Source organism: Teleopsis dalmanni, chromosome 2, assembly GCF_002237135.1.
Source record: "Teleopsis dalmanni isolate 2A chromosome 2, ASM223713v2, whole genome shotgun sequence".
NCBI lineage: Eukaryota > Metazoa > Arthropoda > Insecta > Diptera > Diopsidae > Teleopsis > Teleopsis dalmanni.
This window is the reverse complement of record NC_051847.1, coordinates 65,950,077-65,968,856: the sequence shown is the minus strand read 5'-3', so window position 1 is coordinate 65,968,856 and position 18,780 is coordinate 65,950,077. Positions and strand designations below refer to the sequence as shown.

Sequence of the window (18,780 nt, the reverse complement as noted above, 5' to 3'; positions counted from 1 at the left end):
GTTTTGTCAATCGATATCTTTAGAAAATTATTCCACATTCTGATCGAATTGTATTACGAAAGATAAACTATTGATTGATGTATTTAAACTTAATAAGAAATATTTGTTTATGAAGTATGTAATCATGCACGAAATATAATGTGACTCGAAAACTAGGTTTTGGAGAAATATTACTTCACCCACAGGGTAGATATACAAATCTCAAGAGTTCTACAACTCTATCAAACATACTCGTATCTCTATCTAGTATGTTTGTAATACAAATATTTAATTTCCATTCTGTTAACAGTAGTGTGAAGGGTGTAAAAATCACTTTAACTTGAACATCATGGAACTAGTTTCTTTACCTTCAGGGGTATAAGTAATTAAAAAAAATACATAAGGCCACATTTTTGAAAGGAAATGAATGTAGAGAATTTAATAACAAAGCAACGCACGTGTAACTGAAGCGGATTAGGCGCGGAGCTGGAGTACAGGAAGAAGTTCAATATCTACTTCTGCGTTGACAGCTGTCGGTGCCATGTAAACACATTCATTGATTTACTTTCATGCAAACTACTTGAATGGAAGACCAAATGTACAAATGCTACATTGAAGAAGGTTAGCAGTACAAAAAAAAATCCTTTAGTGATGTTAAAAATAAATTGTTTTGTGCAGATAGGAAGATTGGAAGGAAGAACTCATATATAAATAAATGCAAAGACATTACAATCAGCTGCAAACATCTGTGCCTATTGCTGCACTAAATACTTTTGTAGATACAGATACAGACACAGGAGTATCTTTTTATGTCATATACGTGTGGTAAGTAATTCATGGCATATAAATGATTTGCTTGTATTGAGGCAGGTTTTTTCTGTTCTTTGGCGTTTTCTAAATAAATTAACAAATTGAAATGAGCATTTTTTATGGCATTTATGGCACATGTCATGCAAAAACTACTTTGCGCCGCTTTCAGATACCTTTTACCAAAGAAACTACTCACAAATGCGTGAATTATTAATATCCACAGTGGAATGAACGAAAAAACTTGTTTCACAAAAAAACTGAAAATAAAAAAATTAAGTATCTTTTATAATGATAATATTTTTTTATGTTAAGTATATTAAAATTTTTGTAACAAAACAATAAAAAATAAATAAAATATTCAAGACAAGAATTGATTAAAAGGTCAATTTTTAAGGTGAGTTCTGTAATCAGATTTATGTGTGGTACGTAAATGCCACAAGCAATTTTGGGTTCTGCTGTCACTATTTCCTATTTTAAATTTGAATTTGGGTCAATGCGAAAAGGATATTGGTAAATAAACCATCATAGCAGAAATAGGACAAAGTCAAACCAAAGTCGTTCAGAATGCCTTTTGTTTTCGCGAAGGCGATTAAGGATACATTAAGTAAATCGGCTTCTCTGTGGGTGGTGATATGCCAACACCCAACATTGCCTTTAACTGCAAGAGGGAGTAATTATAATTATTTTTTTTTTTCGTTCAGAATTGGTTGGGTGCTTTAATAGACGTAAATGTTTAAATAGAACAAAATAGAATAAGAAAAAAAATTTAAGTCTAACAATTCATAAAATGTTCACACACGAATAAGTGAGTTCTCTCTCTTCACACACGAATAATTGAAGTCTATTATTTTATGTGTAACGTTGAGTCATAATATATTTCAAACTAGACCTATTTTTTTAGGATAATCAGAAAAAATATATAATGATGTTTCCACATTTAACTCAGAATGTGGAATTATACTATATTTACAGTTAGACTTATCGAACCTATTTAGCATTTATATGAACTTGGTATGAGTTTCATGAAAAATATGACACATATCACTATATATTTATCAAGTTAAGTACAATAGTGCAAGTACAGAATTATATCATGTATCCACTGCAGCTAATACTACTTACGTTACTAAAGTTAAGATTAGGTCGTTCCCACTGTCATAAGCTGATTTATGCATATGAAATAGTCTGTTTGCTTACAATTTACATATAAAACATATAAAAATGTTTTCAATTTTGTCATTTCTTAATGATATTGATTTATTTATAATAACTTTTAAGAAATCCCGAACTTGCAGACTACTCCTACCCTTGATTAAAGCCAAATAGTTGCAGAGAATAAAGGTACAGAATTTTACGTAGATACTTGTCGTGAAGATGTTATTTACACACGCATCAGTATATTGCGTCGATGAACGCCCATTGGAACTCCGAGAAATTCCGCCCGTACCAGTTGAAGTTATGTGTTTGCGTATAACTACCCCTTAGGCAGGAGCGAGAGTTATCTAACACCTCTTCTGATCTTTGGATCACAGCAAACTAAGTTGCAGAGAATATGTAAAAATGTCGCATCCGCTATCAAGCAGAGAGGATATTCTGTCTTTTCAGAGAGACTAATCTTGTAAAGATTATGATACAGGCGATAATACTTGTAAATCTTAAAATTTTTTTTTATTTGAAACTGTCATTCTAAATAAAATTATATTTGGTTAGTTTTTAATACATTTTAATTTTATAAAAAAAAAAAAAAATAAGATGTGAAAAAAATTAAATACAATAATTTGCTATTGTGATCGTTGCGGTGGCAATAACTGTTGCGGTATACGATAAAGTATTTCCGCTACCACATATACTAGACATAGAGACTCCATGATATTTTTCCATTATATTGTCTACTGTAAAGTTTGCTGATGCTTAGTGATGTCACAGAAATGAAGTACTTTTTGAGTCATTGCTGCAATCAAAAATTTTTCTCATTTATGGTACTGTCATACTTCCCACTTAATTTAATTAATTATTGAAAATAATTATGTGAGAGTAATAAAATTTATATTTAGAATATTGTATTAAATTTTTTAATATAATAACTTTTTATTAAGGGAAAAAAAATTAATCCATAAGTATTGCGATAATACACAAGTACATATACCGTATAAGTAGAAATCTTAAAAAGCATATACAAGCGCAATAAAATAAATTTATCATAGATAAGATTGCAATAAAATTAATTATTGTACGCTAGTCTCTTGTTAATATTGTTAACATTTCGTTATCGTTTTCATTAATGCACTGGAAAACATTGTAATTAATCGGCAAATAAACTTGAAACGAATATTAAAAATAATACCCGCGGATATTAAAAAAGCAAACACAATTGATTTATAGGCCGTTGAGCAACGCATACACGCATACACATATGTGGGATATATGTAAATATACTGTGGCGACCCAGTTGGCTGTGCATTTATTGAATTTAAAAAGTAAAATTCAATTTCAAATATTTTTAAGTTTTTTGTTTGGATTGAGGAGAACGTTCCGATTTTTCTCTCTGTAAAAAGTTGAATAAAAGTTTATTAACATTGAAAATTTTTAGAGTTTTATTAATTAGCAAGGTGAACAGATCATTGCTAAATTGGTGACCCCGACGTGATATCGAAAAAGTTTAAATTTAGAAATATTAACTTCTGAGCTAAATATCTAATTATCGAGCTGTGATGTCAGTTGCAGACGAAGGTGTAGTAATGGCTTCTGATAGTGGAAGTGTCGTAAACCGTGTAGCAGTGAAGGTGCCACCGTTTTGGCACGAGCGACCGGAGATTTGGTTTGCTCAGATCGAGGCGCAATTCGCAGTAGCTGCCATTACGAGTGATATCACACAGTTCAACACGGTAGTAGCAGCGATTGAGTCAAGTGTTATCGCCGATGTAAGTGATGCAGTGCTTCATCCTCCTGAAACTGGAAGATACGCTAATTTAAAGGCTTGCATCATAGAGCGGTACAGTGAGAGCGAGCAGCGGAAGATTCAACGGTTGTTGTCAGAAGTTGAACTTGGTGATAGACGCCCAACACAGTTGCTAACGGAGTTGACAGCATTAGCTAAAGACAAGGTGAGCGATGAGTTCCTTAAGTCTCTTTGGCTGAAGCGTTTGCCACCACAAGTGCGCGCTATTCTGCAGGCATCGAACGTGGCACTAGCAGAACTGGCGAAATTAGCAGATCGTATTTGCGAGGCGGGTGATTTTCAACAGATAGCTGTAGCGTCAGCCTCTGATTGTCCAGCCTATTCTGAGAATGCTGTGATTTTACGAAGGCTTGAGCAAATCGAACAGCGTCTGAGTCGTTTGGATTTACGTCGTAGTGAGTCGGTGCAAAGTCGATCGTCATCGAGGAGACGTAGGCGAACTCGTTTCCGACCAGGAAGTCATCCAGATTGGTGCTGGTATCACGAAAGGTTCGGTGATAGAGCTAATGCTTGTCGGCAGCCCTGTAGTTTTGTGGCAAGCTCTCATCAGTCAAAAAACTAGGCACTCCTTCTACGTCGTCGAGCCGAGAAGGGGTTAGTGTTCGTATAGCTCGACTTAGTATTAAAGATCCCGCCACGTCGACCGTTTTTCTCATTGATACTGGTGCGGACATATCAGTTTTACCGAAGTCGTTCTGTCGTTGGAAGCAAAGGGCTAACAGTGTTGCATCAGTTAATTTATATGCCGCTAATGGTACGCCTATTCAAACATTTGGCGAGCGTCGACTGCTTTTGTCTTTGGGTTTGCGTAGACATTTCCCGTGGACGTTCGTGATTGCGGATGTTAGCTGTCCTATTGTTGGAGCCGACTTCCTTAATCACTATGACTTGTTAGTGGATTTGAAAAGGAAGCGGTTAGTTGATTCGAAGACGACTTTGATGATGAAGGGTAAGGCTGCTGTGTCTCAAGAAGATACTGTGCGTGTGTGTGGTTCAGTTTCAGCTTATGCTGAGCTGGTTAATGAATACCGTGATTTAGGCATTATGAGTGCAAATCGGATGGGTTTAGTTACTAAGGTTGAACATTGCATCGAGACATTTGGTGCGCCGTCATTTGCTCGTCCCCGACGTTTAGTTGGAGCCAAACTTGAAGAAGCCAAGAAGGAATTCCAATTTTTAGTTCAGACAGGGATTTGTCAACCTTCGAAAAGCTGTTGGGCAAGTCCACTTCACATGGTTCGCAAAGGCGATGGAAGTTGGAGACCGTGTGGCGATTATCGCATGCTCAACGCGCAAACTAAACCTGATCGGTATCCGATTCCGTTCATTCATGATGTGACGAGTATTCTTCATGGTAAAACTATGTTTTCGAAGATAGATTTGCAGAAAGCGTATCATCAGATACCGCTTGCACTGGCAGACATTCCGAAGACAGCTATTACAACTCCGTTTGGCCTGTTCGAGTTTCGCTTTATGACTTTCGGTCTCCGTAATGCTGCCCAGACGTTTCAGCGTTTTATGAATGAGACTCTAGGTGATCTTAATTTCGTTTTTGCGTACATCGACGATATTTTAATTGCGTCAAAAGATGAAGCAGAACACAGAATGCATTTGCGGCTGGTTTTAGATCGACTTAGAGAAACTGGTTTGACCGTGAATTTTGCCAAGTGTAAGTTCGGCTGTTCCGAGATCGAGTTCCTTGGGCACGTTATTAGTGCAAAGGGTTTACGTCCTCCGCAGAGTAAAGTTCAAGCTGTTCGTGATTTTCCTCTGCCAGCAACGGTGAAACAGCTAAGACAATTCTTAGGCATGGTGAACTTTTATCGGCCGTTTCTGCGTAACGCTGTGCAGAATCAGCAGCGGTTGTTTCATCTTACACCAGGTAACCGCAAGAATGATAAGTCGGTGATTTCTTGGACTCCAGAAGATGTAGAGGTTTTTGAGTCTTGCAAGAATGATCTTGCCCAAGCTACGTTGCTTAACTTCATGGCTCTGGATGCACAATTGACGCTCACGACTGATGCTTCAGACGTTGCGGTGGGTGCTGTTCTCCAACAAGTAGTGAAAGGTGTGACTCAGCCATTGGCATTTTATTCAAAAGGTTTGAGTCCAGCGCAGACTAAGTATAGTGCCTATGATCGTGAGTTGACTGCTATCTATCAAGCTGTCCAGCATTTTAAGTATGCATTAGAGGGACGTGATTTCGTCATTTTTACGGATCACAAACCTTTAACGTTTGCGTTCAGGCAAATAAGTGAGAAGGCATCTCCTCGTCGTGCAAGACAGCTGGAGTTTATTAGTCAGTATTGCACTGATATTCGTCATCTGGCTGGTGCAGATAATACGGTGGCTGACTCTTTGTCTCGGGTTGCTACGGTTCAGTTGGAGGCAAATGTTATTGAGTTAATTGCTGAGGGGCAGAAGACTGATGCAGAGTTGCTCGCTCAGCTGAAGAGCCAGTCTGAAGATGGTGTTGGGTTGAAGAAGTTGAGATTGCCGGATTCGAGTATTGAACTGTACTGTGATGTGTCAGGCAGTCGTGTTCGTCCTTTTGTTCCCGCAAACTGTCGGCAGCTGGTACTCTCAAAACTCCACGGTTTGGCTCATCCTGGTATTCGAGCAACGCGGAAATTGGTGCAGGCTAGGTATGTTTGGCTTGGTTTGGTTAAGGATGTAGCTGTGTTTGTGCGTAGTTGCATTGCGTGTCAGAAGTCCAAGATTCAGCGGCATACTAAAACACCAATTGGTTCGTTTGCTGATATTGATAGTCGGTTCCAGCATGTTCATGTTGACATTGTGGGTCCATTGCCTTTGTCTCAGGGGAAGCGTTATTGTTTGACTTGCGTCGATCGTTTTTCTCGGTGGCCTGTTGCTGTGCCTCTGTCGGGCATTACGGCAGAAGAAGTTGCAGCGGCTTTTATCGACGGTTGGGTGGCAAGTTTTGGTTCTCCGCAGGCTATTACCACTGATTTGGGTCGGCAGTTTGAGTCTGCTATATTTCGGGAACTGACGAGATTGCTTGGAGTGAAACACTTTCATACCACGGCTTATCATCCTCAAGCAAATGGTATGGTTGAACGTTTCCATAGAACATTGAAGGCAGCCATTCGATGTCATTCCTCAAGTAATTGGACGCAGTCTCTTCCGCTTGTGTTGTTGGGATTGCGAACGACACCGAAGCTAGACCTAAATGCTAGTCCTTCAGAGATGTTGTTTGGAAATCCTCTTTGTGTTCCAGGGCAGATGCTTTCGGATTTCAAGCAGAAGTCGTCCGAGACTGATTTTGTGTCGGCGTTGCGAAGGGCTTTAGCTAAGGTTAAATCCGTTGAATCAACAAGACATTGTCATCCATCTGTGTATGTTCCGCGTGGCGTTATTAATTGTAAGCACGTTTTTCTTCGAGTGGATCGTGCTCGAGCTCCACTTGAGCAGCCTTACGAAGGTCCATTTGAGGTGCTGAGTCGTAGTGAGAAGACGTCTGTTATTGTTTGCCGTGGGAGAGAGGTGACTGTTTCGAATGATAGGTTGAAGGCGGCGTACTTAACGTGTGATGATCTTGAACAGGTTGTTCCAGAAACGCGTCAGCCTTCAGCGTTGTTGAATGGTGATCAGTTAGTGACTTCTGGTGATTGTAGGCGTGAATCCCTGTTGCCGATTCCGAAAGTGACACGAGCTGGTAGAGTAGTGCGTTTCCCAGCAAGGTTAGCGGAATTTCGGGATTAAGAGTGGTGTTGTCGACTTAGTTGTGGTGTCGCGTTGTTGCTAGTACTCCATCGCTAGGAGGGGGTACTGTGGCGACCCAGTTGGCTGTGCATTTATTGAATTTAAAAAGTAAAATTCAATTTCAAATATTTTTAAGTTTTTTGTTTGGATTGAGGAGAACGTTCCGATTTTTCTCTCTGTAAAAAGTTGAATAAAAGTTTATTAACATTGAAAATTTTTAGAGTTTTATTAATTAGCAAGGTGAACAGATCATTGCTAAAATACAATATAGTCGTATATATTTGAATGTAGAACAGAAAATAATAAATATTTATGTACTATTATCTGCAGTAGTACGAGTATATTTTATTGTTTATCTTTCCGGAAATGTGCAGTTCGTTTGCATAACAAAAGCCTGCTGGGCAGCTTAGGAAGTATTCACATGCATAGAAAATCTGTTGTCTCTTTCTAGTTTTGCTTGAACGAAACAAGTTCAAAAGCAAATAAAATCTTAACCTCATACAAGGTCTTCCAAAATCCGATGCCTTCACTGCTTCCACTTAACACACAATCTCGGAGTTCATTAATTTTATACATTATTCAATAGTTTTTTCTCTTCAATATTTACATGAGTTTTCATCATTTATTTTATTTCATTTTTAACATTTTTATCTGTGAGTCATTAATGTTGACACTATTTCCAGCGGCGTCTCGAGAGCATAAAACGAATTACTCAGCGTTAATTAAAGCACTTATTTAAGAAATAATTATGACTACGCAATCAGTGGAATTGATTAAAAAAATTTAATAATTTTATAGGTGAGTTCACAGTTCAAAATCAATAGTAGTGCTTTTATTCATAGACTTCATAGACGGATTAAGCGTGAACTGAACAAAGTCGAAAAGTCACACTTTCTTTCACTAAGTTTAAGTAGAAGAAAAATTTTGAATAAAATTCAGATTTAGATATTCATATCTTTAAATTGTTGTTTTGTTATTATAATTATCAATATATTGATATATATTTATCAATATACAGTTACCAAACCCCCCTCCCCTCCCCCCGCGTTTTCATATTACGCGATTTCAATCCCCAGTATCACACGGGCATTCTCCCATAAAACGCGGAGATTTGTACAGTTCACAATTAGCTTCGCGTACCTTTGCACATGAGTATACGGGATATACTCCTATAACGCGGAACCAATCTAACGCGTTATAGGGTAGATTACTGTACATATGTATGTGTTATTCATCTTTGCTTCATAAAACACGAGTTAGTGCCTAAGGTACTTTTACTCAATAGGTCCATAACCGCTTGGATGTTGCACTGCTACAAGAGCTTTATTGAATTATTATAATAAGTTATTTAGGTGATCTTTTAGAAGTATAGGTTGAAGCATAGTATATCTTCATGACGGAATTTCTATTACATTAGATTTGAAAGATTATAATTTTGAATTAGTGTGTATGTATTTCTAAAGCACTTTTACTCAATAAGCCTATGACCGCTTAGGTGATAATTATTTAATTATGATAAGCTATTTAGATGATTTTATAGTATATGTATGTATGTATGAAATTGTTTATGTATAAAATTCGGTCCTCCTAGGTGAAGCATAAGGCATCGGTTATGACACTAGAGTGCCTAAAACCTGGTGAATTTATAAATCGTTACCGATTTCTAGATTTTAAAATTTTTGAATCTAAATTAATAGATATGGTATTAATATAGATATTTATTAAACTAACCTAGTATAGTGTCCGTTGAACATTACTATAATATAAAATATATAATAAATTTAAATTTTGAAATTATTTATTTTGAATTAAATATAATTATTGTTTTCTTAAAGTGTACAGCACTATTTGCGTTTCTGATTTTCTTCTGTTGCTTTAGTTGGACATATCCGAGTTTATGGATCCATATTGATTATTCTCAGGGACCACATGATACGCAAGATTATTCAAAAGCATTAGTTTATAAAAGTCTGAACTTTTGACTGAATTATAGTGGTACTCTTACTTGTTTTACTTATATAAAATCGAACTGCCCTTATGTTGGTATAAAATATTAGAAGTTTTGTTAGGGTGGATATATGGCGACTGATCTACATTGATTATTCACAGGGTCCACCATATACGCAACATTCTTCGTAGGCATTGGTTTATTAAAGTCTAAATTCTTGATTGGATGGTAGTGGTACTTTTTCATATTTCATTTTTATAAAATAGAATTGTCCTTATGTTGGTATAGAATATGAGAAGTATTGTTAGAGTGGATATATTGGCTGCTTTTACATATCTTTTAAGTTAAATCTTTAGCCTTATTGATTCTAGTAATAATATTTTTCTGATTTGCTTTTATTTATTATAATAATTCCAAAGTATTTTATTGACTACACACATTCTAGTTCCACGACTTCTAATTGAATTGAGGGGAAGATGTAGGTACTCTACATATCAGTTGCTCATAATCTAACTTCTTCCTTTACTATGCCAAAATAGACATATAAAAGAAGCATATTTCAAATCTTTAAGTTGAGTAAATAGCATCCATTGGATGGTATGTCGTCTGCCTATTAACAGAACATTTTAAACATTTCACCTAACATTTAAGTATCTAAACATTTTAAGTTTAGGTATTTATACGTTAAGCTAAATATACTCCTATACCCCTAATTTAAATTATTTTTAATTTGTAGAATGTTGTGTATTATAAAATGAATACTCATAGTAATTAAGTTCATGAAGTTAAATCGAAATTTTTAACAATATCTCCAAATCAATATCTCAATCTATTACATTTTTAAATTTATTACAATTTATTACATTTTTTAATATCTATTAGCTTTAATATTTTACAAGTATTAATTAAAATAAAATCATTTATAAGATCGCATTTTAGTATTATTGGTTAACACAAATTATGACTAACTATTTGATGAAGAAAAATGCATTATCTCGTTTGTACATTTTCAAAATTCTTTCGAAACATTATTTTATCAGCAAGTCAATTGCACTATATACAATGAAAACTAATATATTCACTTAATCAATATAAATAAATATAAATGTATAAATAACATGTAATTAATATATAATGTATTTTATCATAATCATTAATATATTGTGTTAGAATATATAGGGCGTTTTCGATTTTTTGGCATATATCCGGGAAATAAACCCTTGGCCCAAGACACCTAAAACATAATTTGAGAAAGGGGCGTGATTTTTCAATATACTTGTATAGGCTATCAAAAAAGTCTAACTGAAAAAATCTTCAGTCTAAAATCCTCAAAAATAATTGACAAATGATTTTTAGACAATTAATTACCCTTTTGGATAAAGGTATATATAAGGAAGGGAGATGAAAATTCAGAGTCCAAGCCCCCTACAATATTTTGGATCAATATATATTAAATATAATAGATTTTTTTTTTCAATTAAATGTTTTAAATGTTTACGTGTCAAACCCTTTAGATGCTATCTCTCTCTATAATCGTGACTTTCATAAACCCGGTTATAAACTCTATAAGTAACTTGTCAAACACATGACCCACATGATTTACATTTTTTCTCCATTAATTATTGTATATGCTTTCTGACCTAAATGAACTCAGTTTTTTAAAATGTCTCTTACATAGTCACAGAGCGTGATCATGTAAGGATTAGTTTATAGTTGAATAAATTATAATTCTCATATGCTTTGTTATATATTAAAATTGTTTTAAGAGATTTTTGTTTTTTCTAAATTAGTAATTTTTAATTATTATTAAATTTTTATTATTTAGATTATTTATATAATTAATACAATTATAGTACCAAACATATATTTTTTAATATTCTTCGCTTTGTAAATATTCATTGCTTTAGAATATAGAATATCATACAGTTGGTCTTGACCAAATAAAATTTTGTATATATAGTATATTAAAATCTTATCTGTGCTTAAAACATTTTTAAAATATTGAAATAATTTTTTTTATCAATACAATATTATTTATCTTCAAGAAAATAAATGTACAGCGTAATAGATTGAAGTAATTTTTGTAAAACAAAATTAAGTATTTTTTAGAAATTATTTAATATATAATGTATTTTTATATTGTATAATGTATATTATTTAATTATTGTAATTTAATGTAATAATTTATTAATTAACGTCATTCAATTCTAAGAAAATTGAAGGCCTGATCATCAGACCTTCATTCACCGTTTGTTACAATTAATTACAATAATAATATTAATTAAGAAAATATTTAAAAATTATTTTTAAAATATTTAGTCAATACTTAAGTATTTTTCTATAGAATATAAAGAATATTCTAAAGAATATTAATTAAAATTCAAATTTTATAGTTTTTAAATAAAAATTTTATTGAGAGAGAATTTTTGAAAATGCAGAAGAAAAATGATTTCCTGTGATTATTTTAATTGGGCGCACAATTCCGCCACACAAGCTGCCAGCCAACAAATTCTAATTCCTCCATGGGCAGTGGGAAGCATTTGGGTTGGTTACTCAACTCAGTCAGATTACCATGTTTACCATAAATAATCGTATTAACTGTAAAAATTTTATATTTTTGGTAATGTGTAAACATTTTCCGTGTATTTTAATACAACCGCAATCAAGTCTGCATACATAATTAAAAAATATGCATAAATTTCAGTCCAAGCAAATAAATAGAAACATTTTTATCAAAATAAACAAAAACACAGAAACAATTTTATTTGTTTCCATTCTATTCGAGAAGAATGCATATTGGTCGGGTGTTCTTTGGGATCTCTGCTGCAATGGATCTCTGTATATTTGCAATCAAAGTGCAACTTTTAGATATTGAATACTGCATTTGATGTTATTTACATTTCCTTATATATTTTATAAAAACAATTCGTGTTGAGTATATGAGTTTATATTTTTTTAACTTTGATCTGGGCTGTATGTACAAGGTTTGTATATAGAACTGTCTTTCATTGTTTTTGTGTAAAAAATAATAACAAACGTCCTACACAATATTCCATCTAATGAGTGATATTACAATATTATCCATAGAAATAAATGTTTTATAAAAATATTTACACTTCTATTTAGAATGAATTTGCTGCAGAAAACACCAATGAATCATTAACTAAAACCATTATTTTTTCGATGTTTAATACAATAGAACTCCATATTGAAGAGTTTAACAGTACATATAAGCACCGACGCAGAAGAGTTTTTATGAAGGCTTTGTATGTTATAGATTTTCTGATCACTAAAATGTTTTTCAGGCAGAATCGATCGCTATTATAAAAGCTATAACTTATCTTGAAGTGGATAATATATTGAATAGGAGTATATATATATCGTGTCTGTTTTTAGCTGCATGAGATAAAACGATAATACAAGACAGAAATATTATTGGAATGAATTTTTTTTTTATTATAAACTGGAAGATAATTTCGTGACATTTATTTTTTGATTATGATTTCCGGCATATGTCCGCCACGACTATGAGTTACATGGTCCATTCGATCAGTCCAATTTTTGATTATTTTCTTTAATAAATTAAGAGTTAATGGTTTGTCGGCATAAAGCAATGAGTTAACATGTCCCCATTAAAAGTAAGCGAGAGACGTCAAATTGCACGAACAAGGGGGCCAGTAAACATATCACTTTTGGAAAAAAAGTAGTTACCAAATTGATTTTGTAATCAATCTATTGTTAAGCGCGTTGTACGGTGATTTGCGCTGTCTTATTGGAACGAAATGCAAAATGTTGACGATGTTTAAGTGATTATTTTTAGGAAACAAAAATTCAGTCAGCATAGATCAATAGCGCTCGCCATACACCATAACGACAGTTCCTTCCTCATTTCGAAAGAAATAAGGACCAATGGAGGCGTCAGCGTGTAAACCGCACCAAACAGTCAAATTTTGTTTTCACAGTGATATAGTGATCACAGTGATATAGTAGTGATATAGCAATTACAAGGCAGATTAGCCGGTCAGTCAGCCTAACTCCACCTGAGTTAGAATATCTCATTTAGAATATCTTAACAATTTAGGTTAATTCATTTTAATGTTTCGGTATCATATCATATTAAAAATATCAACAGTCTAAAAAATTTAATACACTATACTCTATATATATATAATAACATATAACCTAAAAATAAATCACGAATGTATATATAAACATATGTCAAAGAAATTTTTGCATTAAGCACTCGTGTTTAAAATATAAACAACGGAAATTAAAACAATAAATTTTAATTTCCTAAACTTTTGTTTATATATTTTTATATTTAAAAGTTGAAGAAACTGATTTAAATTAAAAAATAAAATATATTAATGTATATCCAATTTGCAAACATTTCCTTGACGAACTACAGTTGGAGAACTATAATGTTTCTATTATACAAATTTAAACAAATACCAAACCTTGGACTAAGTTTTATTTATTATCGTAATAATTAACAATTGATGTGTATTGTATTTTAATTGGAAAAAAACGAAACAGTTATAATAGTCTTCTTTCCAATACTTAAAAACCACAATTAAGTGCTATCTATGTTATTTTTAACTGTATTCGTTTTAAAGGGAATATGAAATAAAATTTAAATATTAAAAGTTTTTTTACATTGTTAATTATACTAACCATAGCAGTCAATAAAACCACTCCAAAAATAGGAAACTGTTTAGGTTTACCTTTCATGGCCACAACAAACGGCAAAGTAGTTACGTGCAAATTGCGTCAAACTACAATGAATGCGTACAGTCGTTTTTATATATATATATAATATAATGTATTTAAATTTATACTCGCATGTGAAATATCTAGTCATTAGAACTGGACATTAACGTAGCAACTAAATAGAAAGATGGAGTCACTATCGGCCATACACAAATAGCAATTTGAAGTAAAAAAACAAAAAATAAATAAGACTGAAACCTTGTATGTTCTTCAACTTTGTAGTTGCTGATAATACCCTAGTACTAGAGTTTGAACCTATAAAATAGCATTAGAACAGTCCTATGTATAGGAATTTATACTATAAACTTAGGTCGTGTGCGAGTTAGGCTAAGTTGCGTTCTAAATGAGGGAAATTCTAAGTTGTGTCGATAATGTATTGATGTGTCGATTGTATTGATGTTGATAAATGGCAAAATGTGTGCAGTGAAAAAAATCCCAAAAAATCTCCCATTTGGTTTAGCATCAACTTAGCCTAACTCGCACACGTCCTTAGTTTGAGTTGGGTATCACCCAGGGTAGGTGTACATTTTTGTCAAATCGCAATACTCAGTTGGTCTTAATGAAACACAACAGTCAGGTACTTCAACTAAAATAGAACCTACTCATAACTACGGTATCGGCGAAGATAGGCCAGTAAATTTTATAGGTTAAAAAAGAATTGGTTTGTCCTATAATAACTTCTGAGGTGGTTGAGGCTTTGCAGATAAGGAGAGAACTGAGCTTCACTATATTTGTCAATACATTTTTGGCCAGTACAGGATTACAAATCTTTGGGGGTCCGAGCACATTTAAATGTCAGGGAGATATTTTGTCTTATCAGGTCGATCTTTTGTTACTTGAATGGAGAAACCGTGGTGTTTTGATATTGTCCGTACGATAACCACTTAGATTTTTTAATAATTTCTTGTGGTCAGTCTGATCTGATGTATAAACATGATTTATGTGTGGTCTATGGTCTAACATAGACCTATGTCTATGTCTAGACCTATCTCTATGTTAGACCTATGGTTTGTGGTCTAACAGCTGAAGTACGATTTGGTGTCATTTCACTCTAACCTAAAGTATTACTCATAACATTGAGCATATTATGTTAAACAGGTGACGGTATTTTAAATTTATGTGCTATGTTAGTGCTAAAGAAACTAATAGGAAAGAGGTCTAGGGTTAGACGCTCGAATTGTGAAAAATTAAAATTATAAAAAAAAAACAGTAAAGTCTTTAATAAAATTTTTTTTTGTAAAGAAAAGTTCATTAATTACAAGTTTATTTATTATTTTCAGTTGATTTTTTTAGTTTTCATTAGCTTATGAGTTGGGATAGATATTTATGTTAGGTCGCCACCATGCAAAGTATAGTTAGACAGATTGATAGTCATACAATGTGATAGTTTCATTTAATTATATAAGTTAAATCTATCCAGATAGAGAGGAACTAGACATTAAACAGAAATCAGAGATGAAGATGGTAGTGTAGACTGAAGTGAGCCATTAATATCAAGTTGATAATCAAGTTGTATGTCTTTAGTCTATATTTAATCAGAGTTTTTTTTCTGAAAATAGTTTTTAACATTATCATGTTATTATTCACTTAAACTGCATTGAAAACTTGTTTAATAGAAGTCTATGTGTTATGTGAAGTACTTTTCATGAAATGGTTAAAGTTTTCGTGGTCATATAATAACAAATAAAAGAGTAGGATACTAAATTATTTAAAAATTTTAGACTTTATAATAGATAGAGTTTTCTTTACTAACTGGAAGCTTAAAGAAATATGCACACTTTATATACAAAATCTTTTTGTTAGAGTTTTTCGGTTTTCGGAGGTATAGACTTTCTTAACATATTTGATATAAATAATTTTGCTTACATCCCATATTATTTCACTATCATTGCGAGCGGTTAAATTTTAACAGAAATTTTAAGCTTAAACTGTAGTAAAGTACAGACAGTTCAGTGTTAAGAAATACACAGCACTGGCCAAGAATAAGTTACATATGTATATCTCCAGACATATCAAGCGAAAATTTCTTCAGAACTTCTTAGACAAAAATAAGCGACATATATTTTCAAAGATGTCAAGTGAAGGTTTCTTTATGGTAGAACTCTGTTGTTAGACAACCGAAATCTCCAAGAGGATACTGTTTTAAAACGGATTGTGGAAAGACCTTGCTTACATTTCACCTAAGTTTTGTTTCCCAGTTTTTGTTGTAGTTTTTGCAAACTCTTTTTTTAAACTTTTGTTCTATTTGAATTTTATACTGATAGTTTACACTTACACTTTTGCTCATTTTCAATAGAAACCAAACGGTGACCCTTGTTGGTTCCCATGGGCCCAGATTTGTCAATTAATTAAAATTAAAATCTTTTTTTGAGAGAACTGCAGAGAGATATAACAAGTTTCTTTTATGCTCTCCTGTTAATAGCTTCTGCAAATGTCTTTACTGGCTTTACGCATTATCCTGTAAAGACGGACGTCAGAAGATTTTTCGTAATTTTAGTTAGTCTTAAAAGGGTTCCCGTTCTTTTGTGATATATTTTCAGTCAAAGTTGTTATGGTGTGAATTAATTTCTTTAGTAATTAATGTTGAGAATTGTTTGTTTTTTCAGTATTTAATAATCTTTTAATATACTATTTTATTAATAATAGAATATTAATATTCTAAGATATTTATATTCTTCAATTAATATAATTTAAAAATATAAATATTCTTAATATTAATATTAAGAATTATCCCTATTCCTAGATATCTCTAGAAATATATGTCACTTATTCTTGTCCAATGCTGTGTATTTCTTAACCCTGAGAGTTAGGACTGTATTAATATTAATAATATTAGTATTAATATTAATATTAATTATATTAATATTAGATTTTCTTCTTCGGGACCAAAAAAAGAAAATCTAATATTAATATTATAGCAATGACAATTATTTTTTGTTGAGAGAACAACACAAAACAATGTACCAATTATTTAAGAAGAACATCTTATCTTATCAGTCAATCTGGGTCTTAAGTGCACATATATATGTCGTTTATTCTTGTTCAGTGCTGAGAGTGTTCTTTAGATATGAAAATTGATTTTTGTTGATAGAATAACACAAAATAATGCACCAATTATTTAAGAAAAAGTCTTATCTTATCACTCAAGCTAGATCTGAAGTAGACATTCAAAGCTCATTAGTTAATTTAGCTATTAAAAGATTAAATAAAGTATCGACCTATTTGCAAATTATAATAAAAATGAAAAAACCAGACACAACATATCCAACAATCATTCGAATGTGGAACAAGAGCAGCTCATAATTTCAATTATATTCAATTGCTATTATTACGGGTATCAATATTGAGAGGGGCTCAGCCTAATAGGCTTACTTGAAGTTATATGAAAATTTCAATTAAGACATACACATACGTACGTACGTACGTATATTTTAGTGGTCGATAGTAAAACCCAAAAAGTTCAAGTTGCATATTCTTTATTAGGCTTTTAGAATTTAATATCCTCAAGGGCACGGTTACTGTTGGTAGGCATAGTAAAGGACAACTGGAGCAGCAGAAGCAGAAGGTCCTAGCAAACAAACATTTGGTATTCATAGTCCCAAGTGACGGGATGAGTACGTGTGTGTGCAGGACGTTTGGGTGCAGTTATTTTATGAGCTTTTTTGCGTCGTTGAGTGGTGGTCAAAGGAAGGACACCGCAAATGTTGTGGCAAAATGATAAACAGTGAAAAACCAGAAAACTTTTCTAAGTAAATAGAATATGCAGAAAAAAAACTAAAAATTAGTTTCATTATTCGTGACTAACTTTTTTACCCTTAAATATGTTGAATGGACAAACCAAGCCAAGCCAACTCAGAAAGGAGGCAGGCGGTAGGCGACAGGCAGATAAACAATCCATTCATTGTATATCAACTCTGACTCTGATGATGACATATACAGTGACTACGATTATTTGTTTGTTTACATTTTGTTTATATGTTTTTTCTTTTAAGGAATGTATTGTTTTTATTTAGATCAATCAATAGAAGAATTTACCTTTGATTTAATTAATTCCTAGTGCAGTAGATAAATTTCGATTCAATTATTTTTTCTTCAATTTATTTAGTAAATTCACTGTTATTAATTGCTTCGCCTGTAATTTATTTTATTGTTTTTATTTACTCAATTAATTGCTCAGGCGCTTTTTCAGTGATCTTCAATTGCTTTACGATAGTTTTTTTTTCCTTTATATCGCTTTGCACACAAAACACCTGTTATATTTTTTTTATTATCATTAAAAATTGCTTAATTTATCTATTTTTTCCTTTTGTTTTTATACTTCACGCACAAAATTCCGACACAACAAATTTCCGTCTTCACACTCACAAGACTCCCATTATTTTGTACGCGACTGAGAAATAAAATTCATTATTTCCATAACATTTCATTCATGTTGAGTTGTTAAATTCACCACGAATAAAATTTGTACTCAAAGTCAGTGTTGTTAAAGTGATTTTTACATTTTAAAACAGACTTTCATTTTCACCACAGTTAACAGACGTTTTGACAATATCGTAGTACGTTTCATTAACTAATATTCAGTCCATCTATA

The 18,780-nt window shown here is 32.6% G+C and overlaps 2 protein-coding genes across 2 annotated transcripts in view; one reads left to right on the top strand and one right to left on the bottom strand.

Moving 5' to 3' along the window:
- The window catches only part of LOC119681341 (tumor necrosis factor alpha-induced protein 8-like protein), a 29,217-nt gene extending 10,651 nt beyond the window's left edge, over positions 1-18,566 (bottom strand). The window contains exon 1 of the mRNA XM_038094505.1: positions 18,225-18,566. The gene's annotated coding sequence lies outside the window, so the exon portion shown is untranslated. The remainder of the gene's footprint in view (positions 1-18,224) is intronic.
- LOC119674739 lies at positions 329-4,310 on the top strand. Its single transcript, XM_038085895.1, has 2 exons — positions 329-355; positions 3,618-4,310. The coding sequence occupies exons 1-2, from the start codon at positions 329-331 to the stop codon at positions 4,308-4,310; spliced, it is 720 nt and encodes a 239-aa protein (XP_037941823.1).
- Positions 18,567-18,780: the final 214 nt, after the last annotated feature.